General features: G+C 39.1%; 1 protein-coding gene across 3 annotated transcripts in view; it reads left to right on the forward strand.

Annotated features, from left to right (window-relative positions):
* The window catches only part of CACNA2D3 (calcium voltage-gated channel auxiliary subunit alpha2delta 3), a 2,334,275-nt gene that overhangs the window by 1,140,034 nt on the left and 1,174,983 nt on the right, over positions 1-19,258 (forward strand). For all 3 annotated transcript variants that reach the window (XM_085624637.1, XM_085624639.1, XM_085624638.1), the window contains exon 11: positions 11,540-11,653. In XM_085624637.1, the coding sequence (XP_085480763.1) occupies positions 11,540-11,653 (114 nt within the window). The remainder of the gene's footprint in view (positions 1-11,539; positions 11,654-19,258) is intronic.

Consider the following 19,258-nt stretch of genomic DNA (forward strand, 5'->3'; position numbering starts at 1 on the left):
AAGTACATCCCACCCTTCACACCTATAAACTCCACAACCTGCACCTACAATTACTTACACAATGTCAATATTTAATTTTCAATTAATTAATTCATATTGATTAACAAATAGTTATTAATTAATAAAAAATAAATTACTTCCCACCCTTTACCCCAATAAACCCCACAACCTTCACCTAAAATTAATTACACGATTTCCATATTTAATTTTCAATTGATTAATATTAATTAACAACAAATTAATAATTAATTACAAATAAATTACTTCCCACAAATAACACTATAAAATATTATTTAAATAAATGTAGGGTAACTGATGTTCTCTTCTCAGTGCATGGGTCCAATTGGAAAACTTTGGAAGCCATAGATTGGGAAAAAAAATTCAGTTTGTAATTGGACACTAATTAGACGTTTCAACTATCATTGGCAATAGAAATATCTCTGGCCTACTTTAATAGTTTTTTTTGTAGCAAATGCTACAGTGTCACTTCAAAAGACATGTATGCTTAGATAGGGTGCACAGAGAAGACTCTGCCTGAAGCTGACCTACAGATCAATGGTTGCAGGTTTGGGATGGTCATAGACAGGATTACGCAAATGAGCCAATGCTGCATTATTCATCAGCATGTTCAATAGTGTTTTGTCTGCCTGCTTAGTGTCCACAAAGACTTGAAGAGACATAGATACTCATCTTCCCTCTTATATCAGAAGTATGGTGGACCCCTACTTCCATGTCATCAACAATAGTTTTTCCGGGCCTGGGCTTTCCAATAACAAATCTGCCTCACTGAACTAATGAGACTAGTCACCTAACAGCAATGATGTCTTGGTTATAGACTCAAGACTGTGAAGAGTGTCCTTGATGGCATGGAGCGTGGTGCCTACACATGCAAGTGGTAAACTTCACTCCAGCCTTCTAGAGCAGAGGCAGATGTCCAGTCGATCTTTCATCTGTGGTGTGGGGCAAAAACAGAAGTCCTAGAAATCATTAAAAAACTTACAGAGATATAGATGAGAGACAAATTGATTTAGACATCACTGTTGCCCTCTAAACTGTGGAACCCACAGCATTGATTCACTTCCAGGCAATAGATAAGATTTCTACAGCTGACACAAAATGGAAGAGTCCTCCTAACTGGAGGGTTACAAAAATATTCTCAATTCTTTATTCTTTAGAGAAGTCAGGGGCGGTTCCCTGATGTGGGTATCAGAGCTCCATCCTTTCAAATTTCTCCTCCAAATAGCATTGTTTAATTAATTTTAAAGAAGGTGACTTGATTAAAATAAAAAAAAAGTTTATACAGATGCTAACTGATGGCAGAACAAAATCACTCACCCTAAGTCTCATTCCCGCCTTGCTACAGCCGCTGATGTGCTAATGCACATGTGCAGCCAGGTGGTCTTCAATCAACATGTATGGGACATATAATTTCACTGCCCTAAGGCCTGTGAGCCCAGCAAAGACATAGGGTCAAATGTACAAGCTCCTATCGCCAGGAGAACATCACTTTTTGTGACGTATCCATGGCGATAGGGGCTTCACCTTATTTACAAGGCAGCATTAAGCCACTTAACATGGCTTAAAGCTGCCTTGTAAATAAGGCCCCCTTTAACGCTATGCTTAGCGTGAAAGAGGTGGACAGTGGGTGTTGCGGTGGGCGTTCCACCACAACACCCATTGATTTTGATGCTGCCCCCTATTTACAGGGGCAGCGCAAATAGGGAAAACCTGGTCTCAAGTTGGCGAAAGGAGGGGAAATGCTTTATTTTTCCTCGTTTTTGCTTTTTCCATGTGTGCTGCATTGTGCAGCACACATGGAAAAAGCAAAAACCCTTAAATTGTTTATGTACAAGAAGGTCCCCCTTCCTGCGCATAAGCAATCTTTAAAAAAAAAAGACATTTTGTGACTTCCATGTGTCCTGCATGAAGCAGCACACATGGAAGTGACAAAAGGCCATTTAAAGATTGTTTATGTGCATGAAGGGGGACCTTCCTGCACATAAACAATTTTCCCCTGCAGGCAGACACCAACGCACTATGGTGCCTGTGTTGGCGCTACACTGCTAAGTGTAGCGCCAGCGCAGAGGGAAACGCAAGACTGCACCATATTGTTGTATATATGGTGCAGCCTTGCGTTTCTGAAGTGGCGGAGTCAGGCGTTAAGCCATGACGGCTAGCGCGTCACTCCGCCATGTCTGCTGTATATATCCTCCATAGTGTGCAATGCTTTTGACCACCCCCTTATTACAAGATGAGCACCAAGGCTAAGCGTCAATCATGCTCCGGTGCTATGAATCTATACCCTTTCACAGCTCGTCACAGGGTGGGGTTGGTGTATGCGAACCTCTCTGACCCAAACCGTCCATGTCGAGCTGTGGAAGAGTCAGGTAAGGACAGCAGGCTGGAAGTTGTTCATTGAAGCCTGCGCCGTGCAGAAGTTTATATGCATATGTTTTAATTTCACACTGCATGCAGGCTCTAATGCTACAATTCAGCGATGTACTTAAAATGCACCGCCACAGTGAAAGGACACTGTGTCAGTTAAGAAAAACAGCATGCTCTGGACAACAGGAGGGCGAGGGGAGGTTTATTTATTTATTTTTTTAACAGAAGTTAGCAACTCCCTCTCCACCACTAACAATGATTGAACCACAGGCCCAGGGCAGTCCTTTGTTCATTTGTGGTGCAAAGATTGGTGGCACGTGAAAACGTTTAATTGCTATGTATGGTTGACTTGTTTTATGCTTCTGTTAGAAGTCCCTCTGCAGTGGCAAAGGGAGTAAAAGGATAAAACATGCAAAGCACAACTTTAAGGAGGTTGTTCCTTTTTTAGTCTCATTTTAAAATGGGACCTGCATATTATTCGTGTTTTTATCCTGTTCGCTCTCTGATACACCCATAAAACAACATTAAAAAAGCAAGCATACTAATCAAAGGCCCAGTTTAAACACATTATGATGTCCGAAATAATGACAAGGGTAAACAAAGTGGCAACATTTTTTCACCAAAAATGACCAGTAGCGATAAAACCATAACTGCTGTCTGCAGACCTTGTGTTGATCGAAGGGATGTGTTTAACCCTCACAGCCTCTGATGGGGTCAAAAAAGGCTGGAGCCTGCATGTGCATATTTAGCCTGTGAAAAAATTGTTGTCACAAGGTTCCATGGTGGCTGATGACTTAAATATTTGAAAAGTGGCTGTTTATGCAAATCGGATTACTGTGGGCCATATGTATCATGCATTTTACCGGTCCGTTTGCAACCAGTAAAATGCATTTTGGTGTGTATAAAGTCCAATTCACGATTCAGTAACATATTACCAATCACAATTTGGAATTGCGAATATGTACCGATTCGGTATTACGTTTAGAGCGTCCCTTCCCAATACCGAATTGCAGCTGTATGTAAGAATGTTTTCCGACCGAAATGCGGTCACAAAACATTCGCATTTTACCAGCGGCTTCAAGTAGGTGGTAGCCCGTTTGCAAATAGGAGGGTGTCCCCATCAAACCCCTTCCTCTTTGGGAATGGGTGCAAAAAAGTTTTTCATTTTTGAACGCAACTCATTTGCCTTAAAGGAAAACAGGCTGCATTAAAAAAAAAAATGCTTTATTTTAAAGCAATCACGGACATGGTGGTCTACTGACCCCAGCAGCGATTTAGTCATTCCTAATGGGTCGTAAATTGAGACCTACATCATTAATATTCATGGGGTAGGTTGATATGTGACTCAACAGGAATCGCTAAATAAAACTCAAGGAGTTCCATACCTTAGGAATAGCGATTAACTAATTGTGATTCACAGAGAATCGCAATTAGGTAATTGCTATTTCCTATAATGATACATATGGCTCTAAGTTACATGCAGTATTATAGTTGCAGTTGGAGTTTTGATTTACCATGGTTAACCATTGTTTAAGCCGCTATCTGTCTCCAGCTACACTTTTCGGGAAAAGGTTTGCGAGTTCAGTAATTAAAATGTGAGGAAAATCCTATTAATGAAAGAATGTGTTTAACTTAATAGGCCATGCAGGTATACCCTTACCTAACCCCTTAGGGACAATTGTGTTTCCTCAGTGCCCTCACTCTGCTAGGCACATTCATGGTTTCATCTGACACTCCACCACTTTGAAACTTCACGAGCCATAACTAAAAGAAGCCAACACTGACTTCAAGTAAAGTATCTTATGCTAATTATTAACCATCAACAGCAGGTATTACCATCTGCTGAGTAAAATCCACTGAGGCCTCCTGTACACCAACAAACTCATAAATCTTCCTATGTGTCTTTCTACCGCACCACAATGGATGCGAGGCTGGCCATTGTGCGCAAGACATTCTAGAAAATGTTTCACCTTTACGTAATGGGAGAGATGTTCCACGTAAGATTTAAATTGCTTAGTAAATCATAATGCATTTTTAATTTCTCACTCTTTTTAAGGAAGCTGAATGTACAGCTTTGGGAGACAGTTCATTCCATATAGTGCAATATAACATTTCACATAACTAACAGAGAGCTGATTTATTGACTAATAAATATTTGTTACAGAGTTATTATTAAAAGTACCCACATAAGATGCACTGTCTAGTGACATACTGTACAAATATGTTTTAATCAATACGCTGTGTGGCTTGAAAGGCAGAGTCACAAGCCTCCAGTGCTGGAATTATTAACTAGCCCCATAAAAGGTGTCAATCGACATAACATGGATTACGAAGATTTGTGTCCCACATTTCTGCCAATTTGGACTTCTTCCTCGCTTCACAGGTGTGGCAAGCTGATCCAGGAGCGAGAAATGTGACAGTGGTGACATGTGGAGCAGTAGCAAACCTGAAACTGTATTTAATATTTAATAGCAGTCTTGATAAAGACACTTCTGCACATCATTGGCCACCCCAGTCCTGTGAGTGTTCATCTTTCTCCATAGAGGTGCTCACAAACATGCAGACCTGCCAACTCACATGATGCAACCACTTGTTACACTATATCCAAGCTTGTCCGACTGTCTCCCACTGAAGAGCTGACATCACACTGTGAGCACCAGGTGGGCCATAAACTGCTGAAATGGGAGGTTTTCCAGCTCATCTTTAGAGGATCTGTAGAGCAAATGTCCATTACTGGTTCTAAAAACACCTTTCTTCTTGGCGAGAGATAACTTGGATGGGAGGAGGGGCTGAGGTGGCTCTTAGGCACTTCTTGACTTGAATCCCCACCCCCTTGAAAGCCTCACCTTTCATATCTAACAGTTACAAAAGTTTTGAAGTTCATAGGTCACAACATGCAACCCAATGGGATGCACAAGCCCAGGCAATAGCAATGCCACATCAACTGTTGTCGATGACATAAAATAAGCAGAACCTCTACTACACTGCAAAGTAAACATTGCTGGCATGCTGGGACAGCTTTGTCCCATTAGGAGGGGACAAGGATTCAAGTTTCCCCATGATAGTTCATTGTGGCCATCATGGTGCAGTGATCAAATGAGAATGCAGGAACAAATCAATATATTGAAGTAAGAGTTTTACAGTTTACACTTATTCCATTTCATCAATGTTATTGTTTCTGATTAATCAGAACATTCTGAACATTGTTGAAAGCTGCATTCATTCTAGCATTTAACTAACAGACATGAGGTGTTTTTCTGATTTCCATGAATCTGCTTCTCAATTGAGTTGTGTATGCTTTACCATTGGTTGGTCAACCTCCAGCTCTTAACAACATTGGCATCGCAAGGGCATTATTAAAGGCACAGGTCAGATCATTTTCAGACTGAACAGGACTTGTGATGCATCGTGGATGCTGAGTGCCATAAATTATGCTGTAACCTCTGGGACTGCACTGCTTCTTAGCATGTTCCTTCATTTTGACGTTAGAATGGTGTACTCGTTCAGTAACAAGCTATATCTGATTCTATACCTGATTCAAGTAACCAGTTGTAGCAGTAGTAGTAGTTTATTATTTTATTATTTTACTGATTATTAAAAATCATACAATGTACCTAAAACATAAAATCATATGCAAGAGCAAGACCTATCATTGTGCATACATGGGTGTAAAAATTACTAAGTTGTTTCTGCTCAATCAAGATACAAAAAAGCACTGATATCTAACATTGCTTAAATAGTACACAACATCGCTAAAATGCATCAAAAGTAACCTCCCAATTAAAACTGCAATTGTACCAGTAGTATGAAGTATCACTAAAGTGCATCAATAATCAAATCATATCGCTAGTAAAACAACAAACATTCAAGGTCCAAAAAACCATAGATATTTCATGTTGTTCAAACAGTACAAGTATTGCTCAAAGGCCTCAATAATACCGTCCTTGATAAAACTATCATTGTTGAAGTAGTGCTAAGTATCGCTAAAGTGCATCAATGATCACATCACTACTAAAAAAGTGAACAGTCAAGATCCATAAAGGCATAGATATTTGACATAGTTGAAGTAGTAGAAAGGATCACTAAAGTAGGTCAACAATACCATCCTTATTAAAACTGTTCCTGTTCAAGTAATGCAAGATATCACTAAAATGCAACAATAATAACAATTCAATTAAAACAGTGAACATTGGATTTGCCATGCTAGTTCATCTCGGAGAGATTGCTAGGACAATTTCAACATGTTTTCTTCCAGAAGTAAAAACTTGATAAGGTGACAATTCAGAGGGGTCGATTTTCAATATAGACAGAGAATAAGGGCTTGGTGGCATGTTCTCACATCAAGGGCAAAGAACAATGGTTTCAACAAAAGTACATTGTGTGCTTGTAGTTGATGAGGACACATACAAACTATGTGCATAAAAGATCCCTTTGAATATCCACATAGCCTGCAGCAATTGTTTTCCATTCTTGCACTCCCCTGGGCATGCCATCCTTGGTTGGGTACCTACCAAGTCTTAGCTTGAAAAACGCGTCCCTTGTGCAGGTTGGTATATGCACTGTAAGTAAGGCTGGTGCTCAAGTTCTTCAAAGGAATTGATAACAGTCCAGGCATGCCATTTTGCCATTAGGGCCTCTAACCAGTAGCTGCTCAAAACAAAGGATCAATACAGGGAGAAAATCTAAAAACTGTTGGATGAAATATCGGCATACAAAAGAATAGTTAAACTATAATGGCACTATGAGTGGCATTATTTCCAAAAATTTGGAAACTAGATGGCCAATTCTTTTGAGTTGCAATATAGTAGCAGTGTAGATATTGCTGCAAACAGTGGTTTGCTTGCTTGTCTGGCAATGATAACCAGAAGGCAGAGCGTCTTTAACTTGCAATGCTTTAGTACAAAAGCTCTCCCAAACATGAATACCTTTTAGTACCTCTGTCAAAAGATGTCTTTTGTAATCAGTATCACGCAGTATACTACTGAAGGTGACAGATCCATATTCAAACCTGAAGAGATGATAGGACAAGTTTGAGGAGATACTATTAACTACTGGTAGCAGCTGCAAACATCTAAAAGTCTAAGAATCTAAGGATTTATGCAGTGCACAAATAGGGCATGCAACAATACATTCTTTGACATCAGAATGAACAGATGGCTGCTAAAGTAATGAATTTGAAATAGTCAGAACTACTCTATAGCCTGTAATGCCTGGGAAATGGTATCCACATAACATCAAACTGTAATTCCTTAATTGAAACACAAAAATATTGCTGGATGAAATACAGTTCATTTTGTTGAGCGACAGAGGTGTCATTGGGTGAGGCTCTTCTAATTCAATTGGGTCCATCTGTTTTTGAGTCATCTTGGCTTTAAGACAGACATAACTATTACACAAACACGTTGAAAAGGAATTTCAGACTGCACATAAGTATGTTATTTATCCACCAACACAACATGCAGCGCAAAGAAAAATATCCTTTTAGCATGATGGTTCTTTTATTTCTGCATTGAAAGCACAAAACATTTTATTTGACACTTAGGATTTCAAATTGTCTATCAAAAGATATTTCCAGTCAGTATATTTCTACTTCATGGCTATAATGTTCTTTCTAGTACTGAGTATTTCCATGAGACTCTGACTAAATATTTGGTTGAAAAAAGACATTTTGTTCTTGCGCACCATCTTCTTGCACTTTTAACTTCTTTGAAGTATCATGATGACACAAAATTGGTGCTTGAGTAAACATCTGTTTGAGTATCATGAAGGGTCTTCAGCTTGATCATTCCAGCAAAAAAACACATTTCATATTTTTCTTTTTTGAAACATGAGTGATGTCACTTGTGATCTCTGCAAATTCTTTATGAATTGATTTTTTTTTAATTGTGCAATTTACGAAAACTTTGAGTCTCTTTTAAATTGATAAGTGAACACCAATCCAGAATACCTGAAATCTTCTTGGAAAACGTGGAAAAGCTAGAATCCTTCTATCTAAATCCAACCTACTTAATTACTTCCTCCTTAAACACACACTACTCCTGTTTATAAGACAAATTTGGCTGAATTATTAACAAGAGAAAACTCACACATTCTTAATTTTCCACAATAGTCTTTGAAAACAATAGCGTATCATGCCAATGGAAAAAATACAAAATGATACTGAACATACCAGAATATTTAATTCTTGGACACTTTTCTAAATTGCCTTCTTGAATATTGTTTGAATAGTTTTTATAGTTCTGTTAATATCAAAGAATTATAATAATTCTCTCTTACTCTTGAAGTTCTCTGGAACTCTGGCAATCTGCATTCTTGATCTTTCTTAGTTGTTCTAAAGATTTTTTAAACAAACTGAGAAAATAGCAGTTCCAATATAATGTAACTTTCACAGACATGTGAAGGCATGTTACAAAACATTTCAGGGGACTCGAAAAGGTGCAAAAGGTTGAAATATCTGGCCTGTTAGCCCTTCAACGTCATCAAACCCTGGTTTGCTGACCATCCACAGAGCCACATATAAATAGTTTGAACAAATTGGGTCTGACAAGGGAGCTTTTACTCAGGTAGTCTGTTTCAGATCTGCAGGCCCAAAGCTCTATTCTTTGATTATTGTAATTTGAAGAAAAATATTGTGGCTGCCATTACAGGACTTGGAGATTATATTTCCAAGCCCAGAAAAATAAAAATGATAGAGCCATAAGTGAGCAGAGAGAGATCACATTTAAAAACTTTTTTACAGCAGCATTCAAAACCTGAGCAAAGTGAGATCTCATTAAAAAACCTTTTTACAGCAGCTTTCAAAACCTGTGGCAAATGCTTTGCACTCATATGGCACCTCCTCCTGGGTTCACACACCAAGAAGCAGTTCTAGAAATGCTGCCAAGAACCAACAAGGATATTTGAGTCTCTACAAGGGTTAGCATATGGTGTGTGAGATAAGGTTTGCAAGGCCATTGTGCAATTTATGGATTGTGACGCTAACCATAGCTTGTACATTTCAGTTGTTTTTCCATTTTAATTTGTTAACATACCCAGTGTTTTAAGTGGATTTTAAAAGTTTTTCTTAAACATACATTACTGAGTTATAATCAAAGCTAACCATAACTTCAACTTAATCTTATTTTTTGTGAATGCATATTTATTGTGTATGAATGGACATAAACAGTTGAAGTGTGGTTATGGCACAGACTCAAAACCTTTATCTATCTGTTCATGTTGTAAGTAGTTCTACTCTGCATTTATTTCCTGGTTTATGATGTTGACATAAGGTGGCTGAGTTGTCTGATAATGTATTTCAGTATGAAATAGGAGAGTTTATGTATTTTAAGATCATTTTCTTGTTTCACATTTCAATAGTTATCAATTTGTGATTTTTTTATTACTTGTCATTTTTTATGCATTTTTGTTCAAATAAAATATTACGTTGATAACCGCCCTTTATGTTTTCCCATAGTCTTGAAATGTGCAGATTAATTGAAATGCAGAGGGTTTTCATGAAAACCATTAACTCTTAACATGACACGTGCAGGGGAGTGCTTGGTTTGCTATTTAATTTTCTTTTTTTTGTTGTTTATTTGGGACTCTTGACATGTCACTTAATGCAATGTTTTTGTTATTAATTACTTGAGCATTTTTCATTTTATCAGTCTTTTACACTACTGGTCCTATTTCAATTTTATATTTGTAAATATAATGTATGAATTTTGTCGTTAAATTTATTTACATTTTTTTATCGGTCCGTGTTTATCTTTCTCAGCAAAAAAAATTGTGTTTTTCATCCAATAATGCATAATCAAAAATGGGAGAGTACATATAGCACCATTACAATCAATGGTCACAATGCTCATTCTCATTGAGCAGCTGTTCAACAGGTGAGCAAGGGACCCCTCATTATTAATTTCTCCTCAGGAATGCTCCTAAATCTTCATGCCAATTTATTTTCAACCCCATTCACATGCATCAGACCTCTGTCCTCTACATTAAATATAGTCTCTCCATGGCCGACAAATTGTTCATAATTCTTGTGAAGTCTCCTCCCTACCTCAATCACAGATAGCACACCATGTTACAAATATTGGGACCTCTGGGCTTCTCCACACCCTGATAATGTCTCTGGGATAATCGTTGAAACTATGATGGTCATTATGATGGCGTAACAATCGCCACCGCCGAGCCGGCAGTGATGACCGTTATGCCATTGTAACGAGTAATACGCCCCCGCCATATTATAATAGTGGGGGTTTTGCGGCGGACGCAAAGTGCGTCTGCCGCTTTTCGGCCAGTCGGCAATCGTTCCAATTGCCGGCCGGGCAGACTTGGGCCACTAATATGGTGGTGGTGCCTAGCAGGCATAGCCATCCATATTAGGATGTGTGCGGTGAAAGACCTTTCCACGGCACCAATACCGCTATCGAAAGGCTGGGGGGATTTGCTTTGGGGCCCCGTTGTGGGCCCCGGGGAGTGGGGGTTGGGGGGTACCCATGGTACCCTCCTCCATTTCCATGCACAAGGTGGCAGGCACCGCGAGGTGCCTGCCACGTTGTGCATGGAAATGCACAACATGGCAGTTTGACACTGCGGTGGGTGCTGCTGTAAGCAGCACCCGCCGCAATGTTAAACTGCGGAATGCGACCGCCAGGATGGTGGTCGCATCCTAATTCACGGTGCGGGACCGCCGCATGTCTGGCGGGCGGTCCCAACACCGTGAGGATGGCGGGCAGACTTAGGCCTGCCCGCCATCCTACTCGACCCCTATGTTACAAAACTTTCAGGCATATCTTGATGGTGGATTATCTTTCGAAATTCCAGGTAGCTTTGTTCCCATTAAATTAGATCGACAGACTCTATACCAAAAGTCACTTATTGTGATCCACTGCCATGTTATCTGAAACAGAGTCCATCTGTGCCCTCATCCCCTGAGATATAGATCCAAGCCCCTTCTTCGCATTTTCAACTTCCTGGTTCTATTAAGTTATGCTCTGTGGAATATTTTCAGCTGGATTAGTCTCATAACAGTTTTCCAAATCAATAACCTTGTAAATGGCCTCTAGAGCACACTGTTATATCTAGGAATGTGAAGCTGACTTTCAAACTTTTCATTTCAGTGGCATCCTATTCAAAGGAATGAATGTCTCGCTCTATTTTACTTTCACAGTTCAATCATACTGGTGAAGGGAGTATTTGCAGTCAAGCCATCATGTTGATTACGGATGGTGCTGTGGACACTTATGATACAATATTTGAAAAATTCAACTGGCCAGACAGAAAGGTAAGTGCACCTTAAATTGAAGTCATTAATTATCATTTTGCAAGAGCTTCGAGATCAGCCCAGTTCTTTAAGACAAAGGTCAATCATCTTAGGAAATTCTGCATTGGAGGCAGATCCCCTTGTGCCTGGGCCTCTTTGATATATGTAGGTAGAACGTCTGTACTAAGTAATATTGAGTGTTTGAACATTCCAAATGCCAATAGATGTAATATTTGTATGAATTGTATTGCATAATATTTCACTTTTGTCTGTTGTTGCAGGAGGGTTTTGCACCACTTTGTAAATTTTCATTTACTGCTTGAGGGTTGGGAAGGCATAATTGATGGGAGTGTGGATGAAGAACATTTTTAACAAAAAAACTTTTTGTCACTTTTTTTTCCTGATTTGTTCATTCCTACTGCTGCGATGCCTCTAAGTTTTCTACATTTAAAAATGGCGTTGAAAGACAATTTTCTGGCAACAGCTTTATGTAAGACACCATTTGAGCTCAAAGGGTTTTTATTTGCAAATCCCTACCCATGGCAAATATTTTTCTTCAAGTTAAATGATTATTTTTTATAAACGTCATACCTTTGCATTGGAGAAGCTTTAACAAACTGGAAGAAAAGTGTTAGCAATACCAACAACTAAAAGCTTGTGAGCATATTTATTGCTTGCCAATGTGTCTTTTCTTTTCAAAGCATGTATAATACTCCTTTGACCAAGAAGCCTTGTTGCCTTTATAGGATAAAAAAAGACTTTAGAAGGGACACTTTGCTTCTTGAGAGCTAAATTGCATTAGCTCATGGCACACTGAGTCATAAATATAGGATAATAATTTTCACTTTTTATCTTCACATTCTTTATATCAGTTTTTGTAGCTACATGTTGGATTTTTCTTTGCATGTTACTGTGCATTAAAACCTAAATAATTGTGATACTGCTCTGATAAACCACATTCATATATTATTTCGAGGTTGATATTTGCTTCAGGTAAACAGTAAATCACTTCTGAAAATGGCGACAGGAAAAATGGTTTGCAATAATGCTACATCATCTACCCTAGGATTGTCATATGAATTGTTGCTCGCAGCCCCTATTTATTAAAAATAGCTGCAGGTTTCAATCAACGTTTTGCTACTTTGACTTTGCGCTTTTTATTGACGAACATGCAGCAAAAGAAATTGAGCACGTCAAGGACAATATATGTGATGCTATAAAAGATTAGAGTGGACACTCTTTTCATCCTGAAAAATTGTGTCCATTATTTGACAGTAGTTGTCTGAACACAAGAGCATACTTTGCCAATCAGGTTATATTAAGGTAGATCACTAAGAGGCTCATTATTGATAAATTGCCTTACATGGATGCACTGAATAATATAGAGTTGTTATGATGGAAGGGGCATCGTAATAAATGTGCATAGAACCCTAAATGTAGGGGAAATGCCGAGGGCCTTATTCAGTGGGATAAAGTGTGTTATTTTCTGTACACAGATTCACAAAAGACATTACATTCACAAAGACACCTGAGCTAGAATTCGTAAATACTAATTTCTAATTTGCAGTGCACAAAAATGCATTGTGGATTGCAATTACTGTCACTATATGCAGTGCACACATTCTGCACCCATACGAATTGCAAGCAAAAGGAGACACCAATGGAATGTTGTCTGCTCGTTGTGACTGGAAGTGGAATGCACCAAGCTTATGTGGCCACTACTGCAGCGGTAACAACTCGTAAATGGTAAGCTGTCCTCCTACGACAGTTTCCTCCCTGTGTGCAGGCTACAGGTATTATGATGAACAGGGAGCAGTCCCACACATTGCTGGATTCTCCTGAGGTTTTCTAACTCATAATGATACACTTTTGATGAACTGGGACCAATATCACTTTTAACTACCAGGGGGTGCAAATGTGGATATACATGGAACTCAACTGAATATATATTTATGTTGTGCACACATATTGATTACCCTTTGGAAATGTGAGCAGCCAATTCACAAATTATGTAGTACAGCTCTTTCTGAAAAACATCTTAGGCTCACAGAGAGGGATTGACACTAAATGTGTTTGAGATCCAAAATCAACTAGTGAGACAACACAGTTTAATGACATTGGCATTGGCATGTAATAAAGATGGAATTAAATGGTTTGAAACAAATGTGTATTTGAGAAACAATGATTGTGAAAATTTAAGTCAAATGAAAAAAATACAAATAAAATCCAGTACCACAGCAGAAATCAAGCAATACAAGCAAAGTACAAATAAAAATGTCTGTCATGACCTCAGAAAAATATGTCCCCCTAAGTAGCCAGCCTCACCTACAAGTCCTATAGACACCTGTCACCTCCATAAAGTGTGCACTCCCAGGGACCCTTTTATGTTGTGGTGGCAGAACCCTTCAATCCATCCTCTCATAATATTATATTAATGATTAATGTGACACAACAAAAAATATTAGAGCTGTGCAAACCTATGACACTATTGGTCACAATTATACTAGTCTTGTGGGGTTTTAACTTCCAGGTTCATGATCTCTTGGATTATGTATTCGCCCAGCTAGAAGGCAACCGGAAAACTATGATGCTTTCAAAAAACATCAAGGAACCTAGATGCCAGAGAGGGCATACACTTTATCTACTTTTTGCAACCTGGCTTACTGTTTGCAAGTACAGTCCATTCTAGGGCCAGATCAAAGCCTGATCTTCTTTAGGGATGTGTTGTGTGTGGGACTGTCTGGTCCAGTCCCTTTTGAGCACAGGTTGTTTTACAAAATGGTGCCTCTTTGATGATGGGCTCCCATGCTTGATCTTCAAGATGCTGTCCTTAACCCCTTCGATGCGCATGACAGAGCGGTTCCATCATGCGCATCGGTTGCGCTGTGTGTATGACGGAACCGCTCCGTCATGGCCCCGCCCGCGCAATAGAACCTTCAGCACAGCGCGGTAATCCGCGCCGCGCTGAAGGGGTTAATTCATGATAGAGAGAGACAAATGAAAGCAACGGTGTCTATGTTACGACTTCTTGACACAAATGTTTGTTGTATCTTACATCCCACTGCAATATTGCAATTTTATTTAGAAGTCTCATAGTTGACATTTTTAATGCATGCTATTAGTTTGATGGTTTTTAGGTGGCCTGGAACATTTGCTGCTGACATAGCTGACCCAAAACCGAGGTCTATGTTGTAAGGTGTTTGCTAGGATGAGCCCCCTACATTGCTTATTGAAACCACCATGTGTTTAGACGTGTTTTAAATTGTGATTTGCACATATTAACATGAAATGTTAGTATATATGTTAATAACAAATATGAATTCGTTTTTTATTCCGCGCCATGTTTGTGTTTTAAATTTCTGTTTGTATATTCATGCTAAGGAACGTTTGTATGCACAGGTGTAATATGTATTGATTTTTAACTTAGGGTATATTTGGATGTTCACATGTGTTTTTCTGGTCTAAATTGAGCGAATAAAGAGTTATTGACTTACTTCTTGACGTAGGCCATTTCCACCAAAACCCCCTTCCCTTACGCCCTTCAACTTACATGTCCAGCTTATACTTTAATAAATGATTTTCTACTGAGTTGTGTGGTCTGTAATTAATTGTCAGGCAGACAGCAAGTCATTAGCTGTCTGATCAGAAGGTTTATAAATCCTGCCTCTAGCTGTATAAGACCATCCTACAGGAAGCTAAAGCTTAATTTATCACCACCTATTTTAGGTACCTATTAATTCATTACGCAATTTTCTTATATTGTGGAAACATTAATTTCACCTGCACGCTGTGTTTTGGAATTCACACCAGTTACAGGAACTTTAAGAAGAGCTGGCCTCTTTTTTGTTTTAGAAATCACTTCTATTTAAGATGATAGTTGCCATGCTGCTGCTCTAAGCTCATCCACTGATTCCCAGCTCAGTGCAAAGTAGGACAAAGGAGATCTCTAACTTATGATTGAGCTCAACAGATGAGGTTTGCAGGTCACTGAAAGTGTTTAAATCTGGTTCAGCTGATGACCCCTGTCCATTGGCCTTACTTCTAATAATGTCCTGGATATTAGATTGCTCACCTGCAATCTTATTAACCTTCTCTTTGATCTCTAGCACTTGGATTTACCACTCATTTGCTGAAAAATCTGGCCTGAATCCATCTGGCCTTAAAGAACTATTGCCACACAACCCTCCTCACCAGCAATCTGTAAGGTGACATAAAGTGCCTGCTGAAGTGACTGTCTTATGGCCCAATTACAATTTTGGTGGTGCGCCACCGGGTCCCCTCCACTGCCACACTGCCAAGGCTGTGGTAGGGCCGACCACCGAATTAGGATCTTCCTCCTGTCTTGCGTTTTTTCGGGGGCGTTCCCCCAACATTGCCTCTAAAAACAGGCAACACAATGGAAACACCAAAAACAGTTCCTGCACAGCATGGACTCTAAATTCCATGCCGTGCAGGAACTTGTTTGCATGCACACTGGGGGCACATGCATCCACATGGCACAGAGGAACCCTTTGTTTCCACTCTGCCAGGGTTTCCATTAAAGAGGAACCACCAGCAAAACCCTGGTGGAGAGAAAACTTCTAATATGCTTGGTGGGACTGCAGCGGTCCACTCAAGCACACCACCGCAACACCACTAGGCAATGGCATTTTCCTGGTGGTTGTGGTGAGCTGTGGTGGTCCGACTGCCCGTCTCATAATAGGGCAGGCACGTGACCGCCAATGCCACGCCCCCACGAGTCTGGCGGTCCATGGTACGCCAAGCTCGTAGTTGGGCACCAAAGTGTGTCCATTTTTCGGGACTACTGGAGTGGTCTCCTCTTGTTTTTTTAAATGTCCACAGTACAATGGAAGCAGTAATGCCCATTTTGGGTGAGTTGTGAAGCATCAAAGAGATGAGTGAAATGACCTTTCTACTGCACTTGACATGCCCACCAAGAAGACAGTGATCATTTATTTCAAAGCAGCAGAGTAGAAAGGATCAGCGCTGGAATGGTTTAATTTCTTCTTGTCATGTGGACTGATGCGGTTTCCCTGCCCCATTTTAATTTGGCAGAATTGAGCCTGAAGTGCTGGTACCCCAGGGCTCTGCCATCACCTCAATATTCTTTCATCAGGATGTTCAGCTGTTGTGGGGGTTAGCATAGCCTTTAGCTTGAACACCTTTTCCGATATTGACAAAATTCAATTATTAGCGGGACTTGATCAAACATCAGATAACTCCTTATGACCACTCAGTACTAAATAGTAGACAATGTCCTGAAATGTATTGGCTGTAAAATAGAAGTACTAGTGTTCAGAAATTACTAGTTGGTCATCCAGTTGTTGGGCCAGTCATCATCTAGGACTAGGGCCTGTACACGCCACCGCACTATACAACCTGGGCATTTTTTTTAATCAAACCCTTGCTTTTAAGGTAAAGTTCTCATTCACGGTTTTCCTGAGGCATCTATTACTACACAAATTACTGCGATTTTTCCCTTACTATGCATTTCTCATTAAGAGGGCCCTGTACTTTTACACCTGTATCAATTCAGTGCCTTCTATCTTGGCCTACCTGACAAAATTGTCAATGAACTCCAAAGTTTACATAATCTAAAATGGCATCGATCAGAAGATTATGATATTTTAATGCATGATCAATATAATTGATTTTCAAGTGTAGAATACATTTCTTTTTACCCTCATGTGATCGATCCTTGTAATAATAATTTTCTTTGTCCCAAAACTATTTGGAGGGACCATGGTGACGTGTCACTGCAACACATAAACAAACACATAAAATAACAAAATAAATACAACCTAGCACATACCTTTAGTAGAAGCAGTGAGAGTGCCCAGTGTCATCTTCTTGGCTTTCTTTGTTATAGCACTGTGAGCATTAGTACACTACTTTGTACCTCACTGCATCCTGTTTCTGAGAAATATTTTGTGCTCGCAGTATTAAGTATTACTGCTCAAAAGCCATCAAACGAATAAATAAGTTAACGTCCTGTGAAATGGACTAATTCACGAATAACTGAGCGCCAATGCAAGAATGCACTTCCCAATGCTGACTGGAAATTTCAAAAGCTTTCTTCATTTTCATAATTACCTGATCACGATGTTCTCACTGAATGCAATGATTCTGAAATTGCTACCGCTCTCTTTAAGCAACAAGCAAGCACAAATCTGCTAAATAAACCAAAACACACTTAGAATGGAAGACATTTGCTAACAAATTGTGTACTGCTTTGTAACTGAGAGCAACTGTTGCTGTAGGAAATGAACATATCACCTAAACTACGTAGTTACTTTAATTATTAAGATGTGTAATATCCTTACTGTAAAATCAGTAATGTAGATGTAAAGAAAATATATTGTTCATGCATACCTTTTCCTACAGACATTATAGAGAATGATTAATATTGTTTCAGAATGTGTTTGCAGACTGGTAAAAAAAACAATTAAATTACTGTAAGGTTTCTCATCTGAATGTAATTTAGAAGGTAAACTACTCTTAGCAGCTTAATATTTAGTCTTTTCTATCAACAAAAAGAAATAGATTTGTTATATATTTTCACTTAAGAATTTATCACGTATTTGAAAAGTACAGGAAAATAATAATAATAACAACAACAATAATATTATTAATAATAAGAAGATTTAAAAAAAATAAACATATAACTTATTTTTCATATCTAAACTTGACCTACCATTAAAGTTCTATAGTACTGAAATAGAACCTATTTTCCTCGACATTGATTTTCTTTGTAACTGTAAAAGTAAATTGATATTAAGCGACAGAAGCTCTCTATTGTGTTAGGGACATGAAGGTTAGTATTACGCAGTTCTGTAAGTGGGCCAGAACTTCCCAGATCTGATAATGGAAAACTGTATAGGGAAAGTGGCCCTCTGGGGCTCTCTATTTGTGTCCCTCACAGGCTAAAGGTAAACACTGTACCTGCCAGCCTGTGACACACTGAGGCGACACACTGAGGCTGCAGTGGAATATCCCTGGATATCCCCTTTGTAGCATTGATGTAAAGAAGAACTATGAATATCATTGTTTACCATTGGTATGCCATGGCCTCTCTTACTGTTTCATTCCGTTTGAATAAACATTTTATTGCCACTTCCTAATTTTACATTTTAAATGTTTTCTTGTTTATGGCCCACGATTATTCCATGTCTCTCCTGAATGTTTCTAAGAAATGTGTCTAGGCCACATCCATTTGGATTCTCCAACACCTTTTTGGTCCCACTTAAAGGTCCATCTTATTGTCGGTTAATTAATTCTTTTAGTTAGAGGAGTTGCCAGGAGCAATAAAGGAACGGAATACCCCTGAAACACAGGACTGCAGGAAGAATATATTTGCCCAAGGCCACAAATCATGCTACAACATATCCTATTTAGGCTTCCCTTGTATTCAGCAAGTCTGATGATGCATGTGAAGAACAGCAAAACAAAGAAAAGAAATTAAACTGCATAGCACCAGAAAGATGCATATGTACTAAGATAGGATTCAGAAAAAACGATTGCAATTTGCACACCACATTTTTGCGAGTCCTGTGGTATTTTGGGAACTGACCTAGGAACTAATAAGTCGATTCACAAAATACCGAAACGCAGTGGGTTGCAATTCGA

Source organism: Triturus cristatus, chromosome 9 (genome assembly GCF_964204655.1).
Source record: "Triturus cristatus chromosome 9, aTriCri1.1, whole genome shotgun sequence".
Taxonomy (NCBI): domain Eukaryota; kingdom Metazoa; phylum Chordata; class Amphibia; order Caudata; family Salamandridae; genus Triturus; species Triturus cristatus.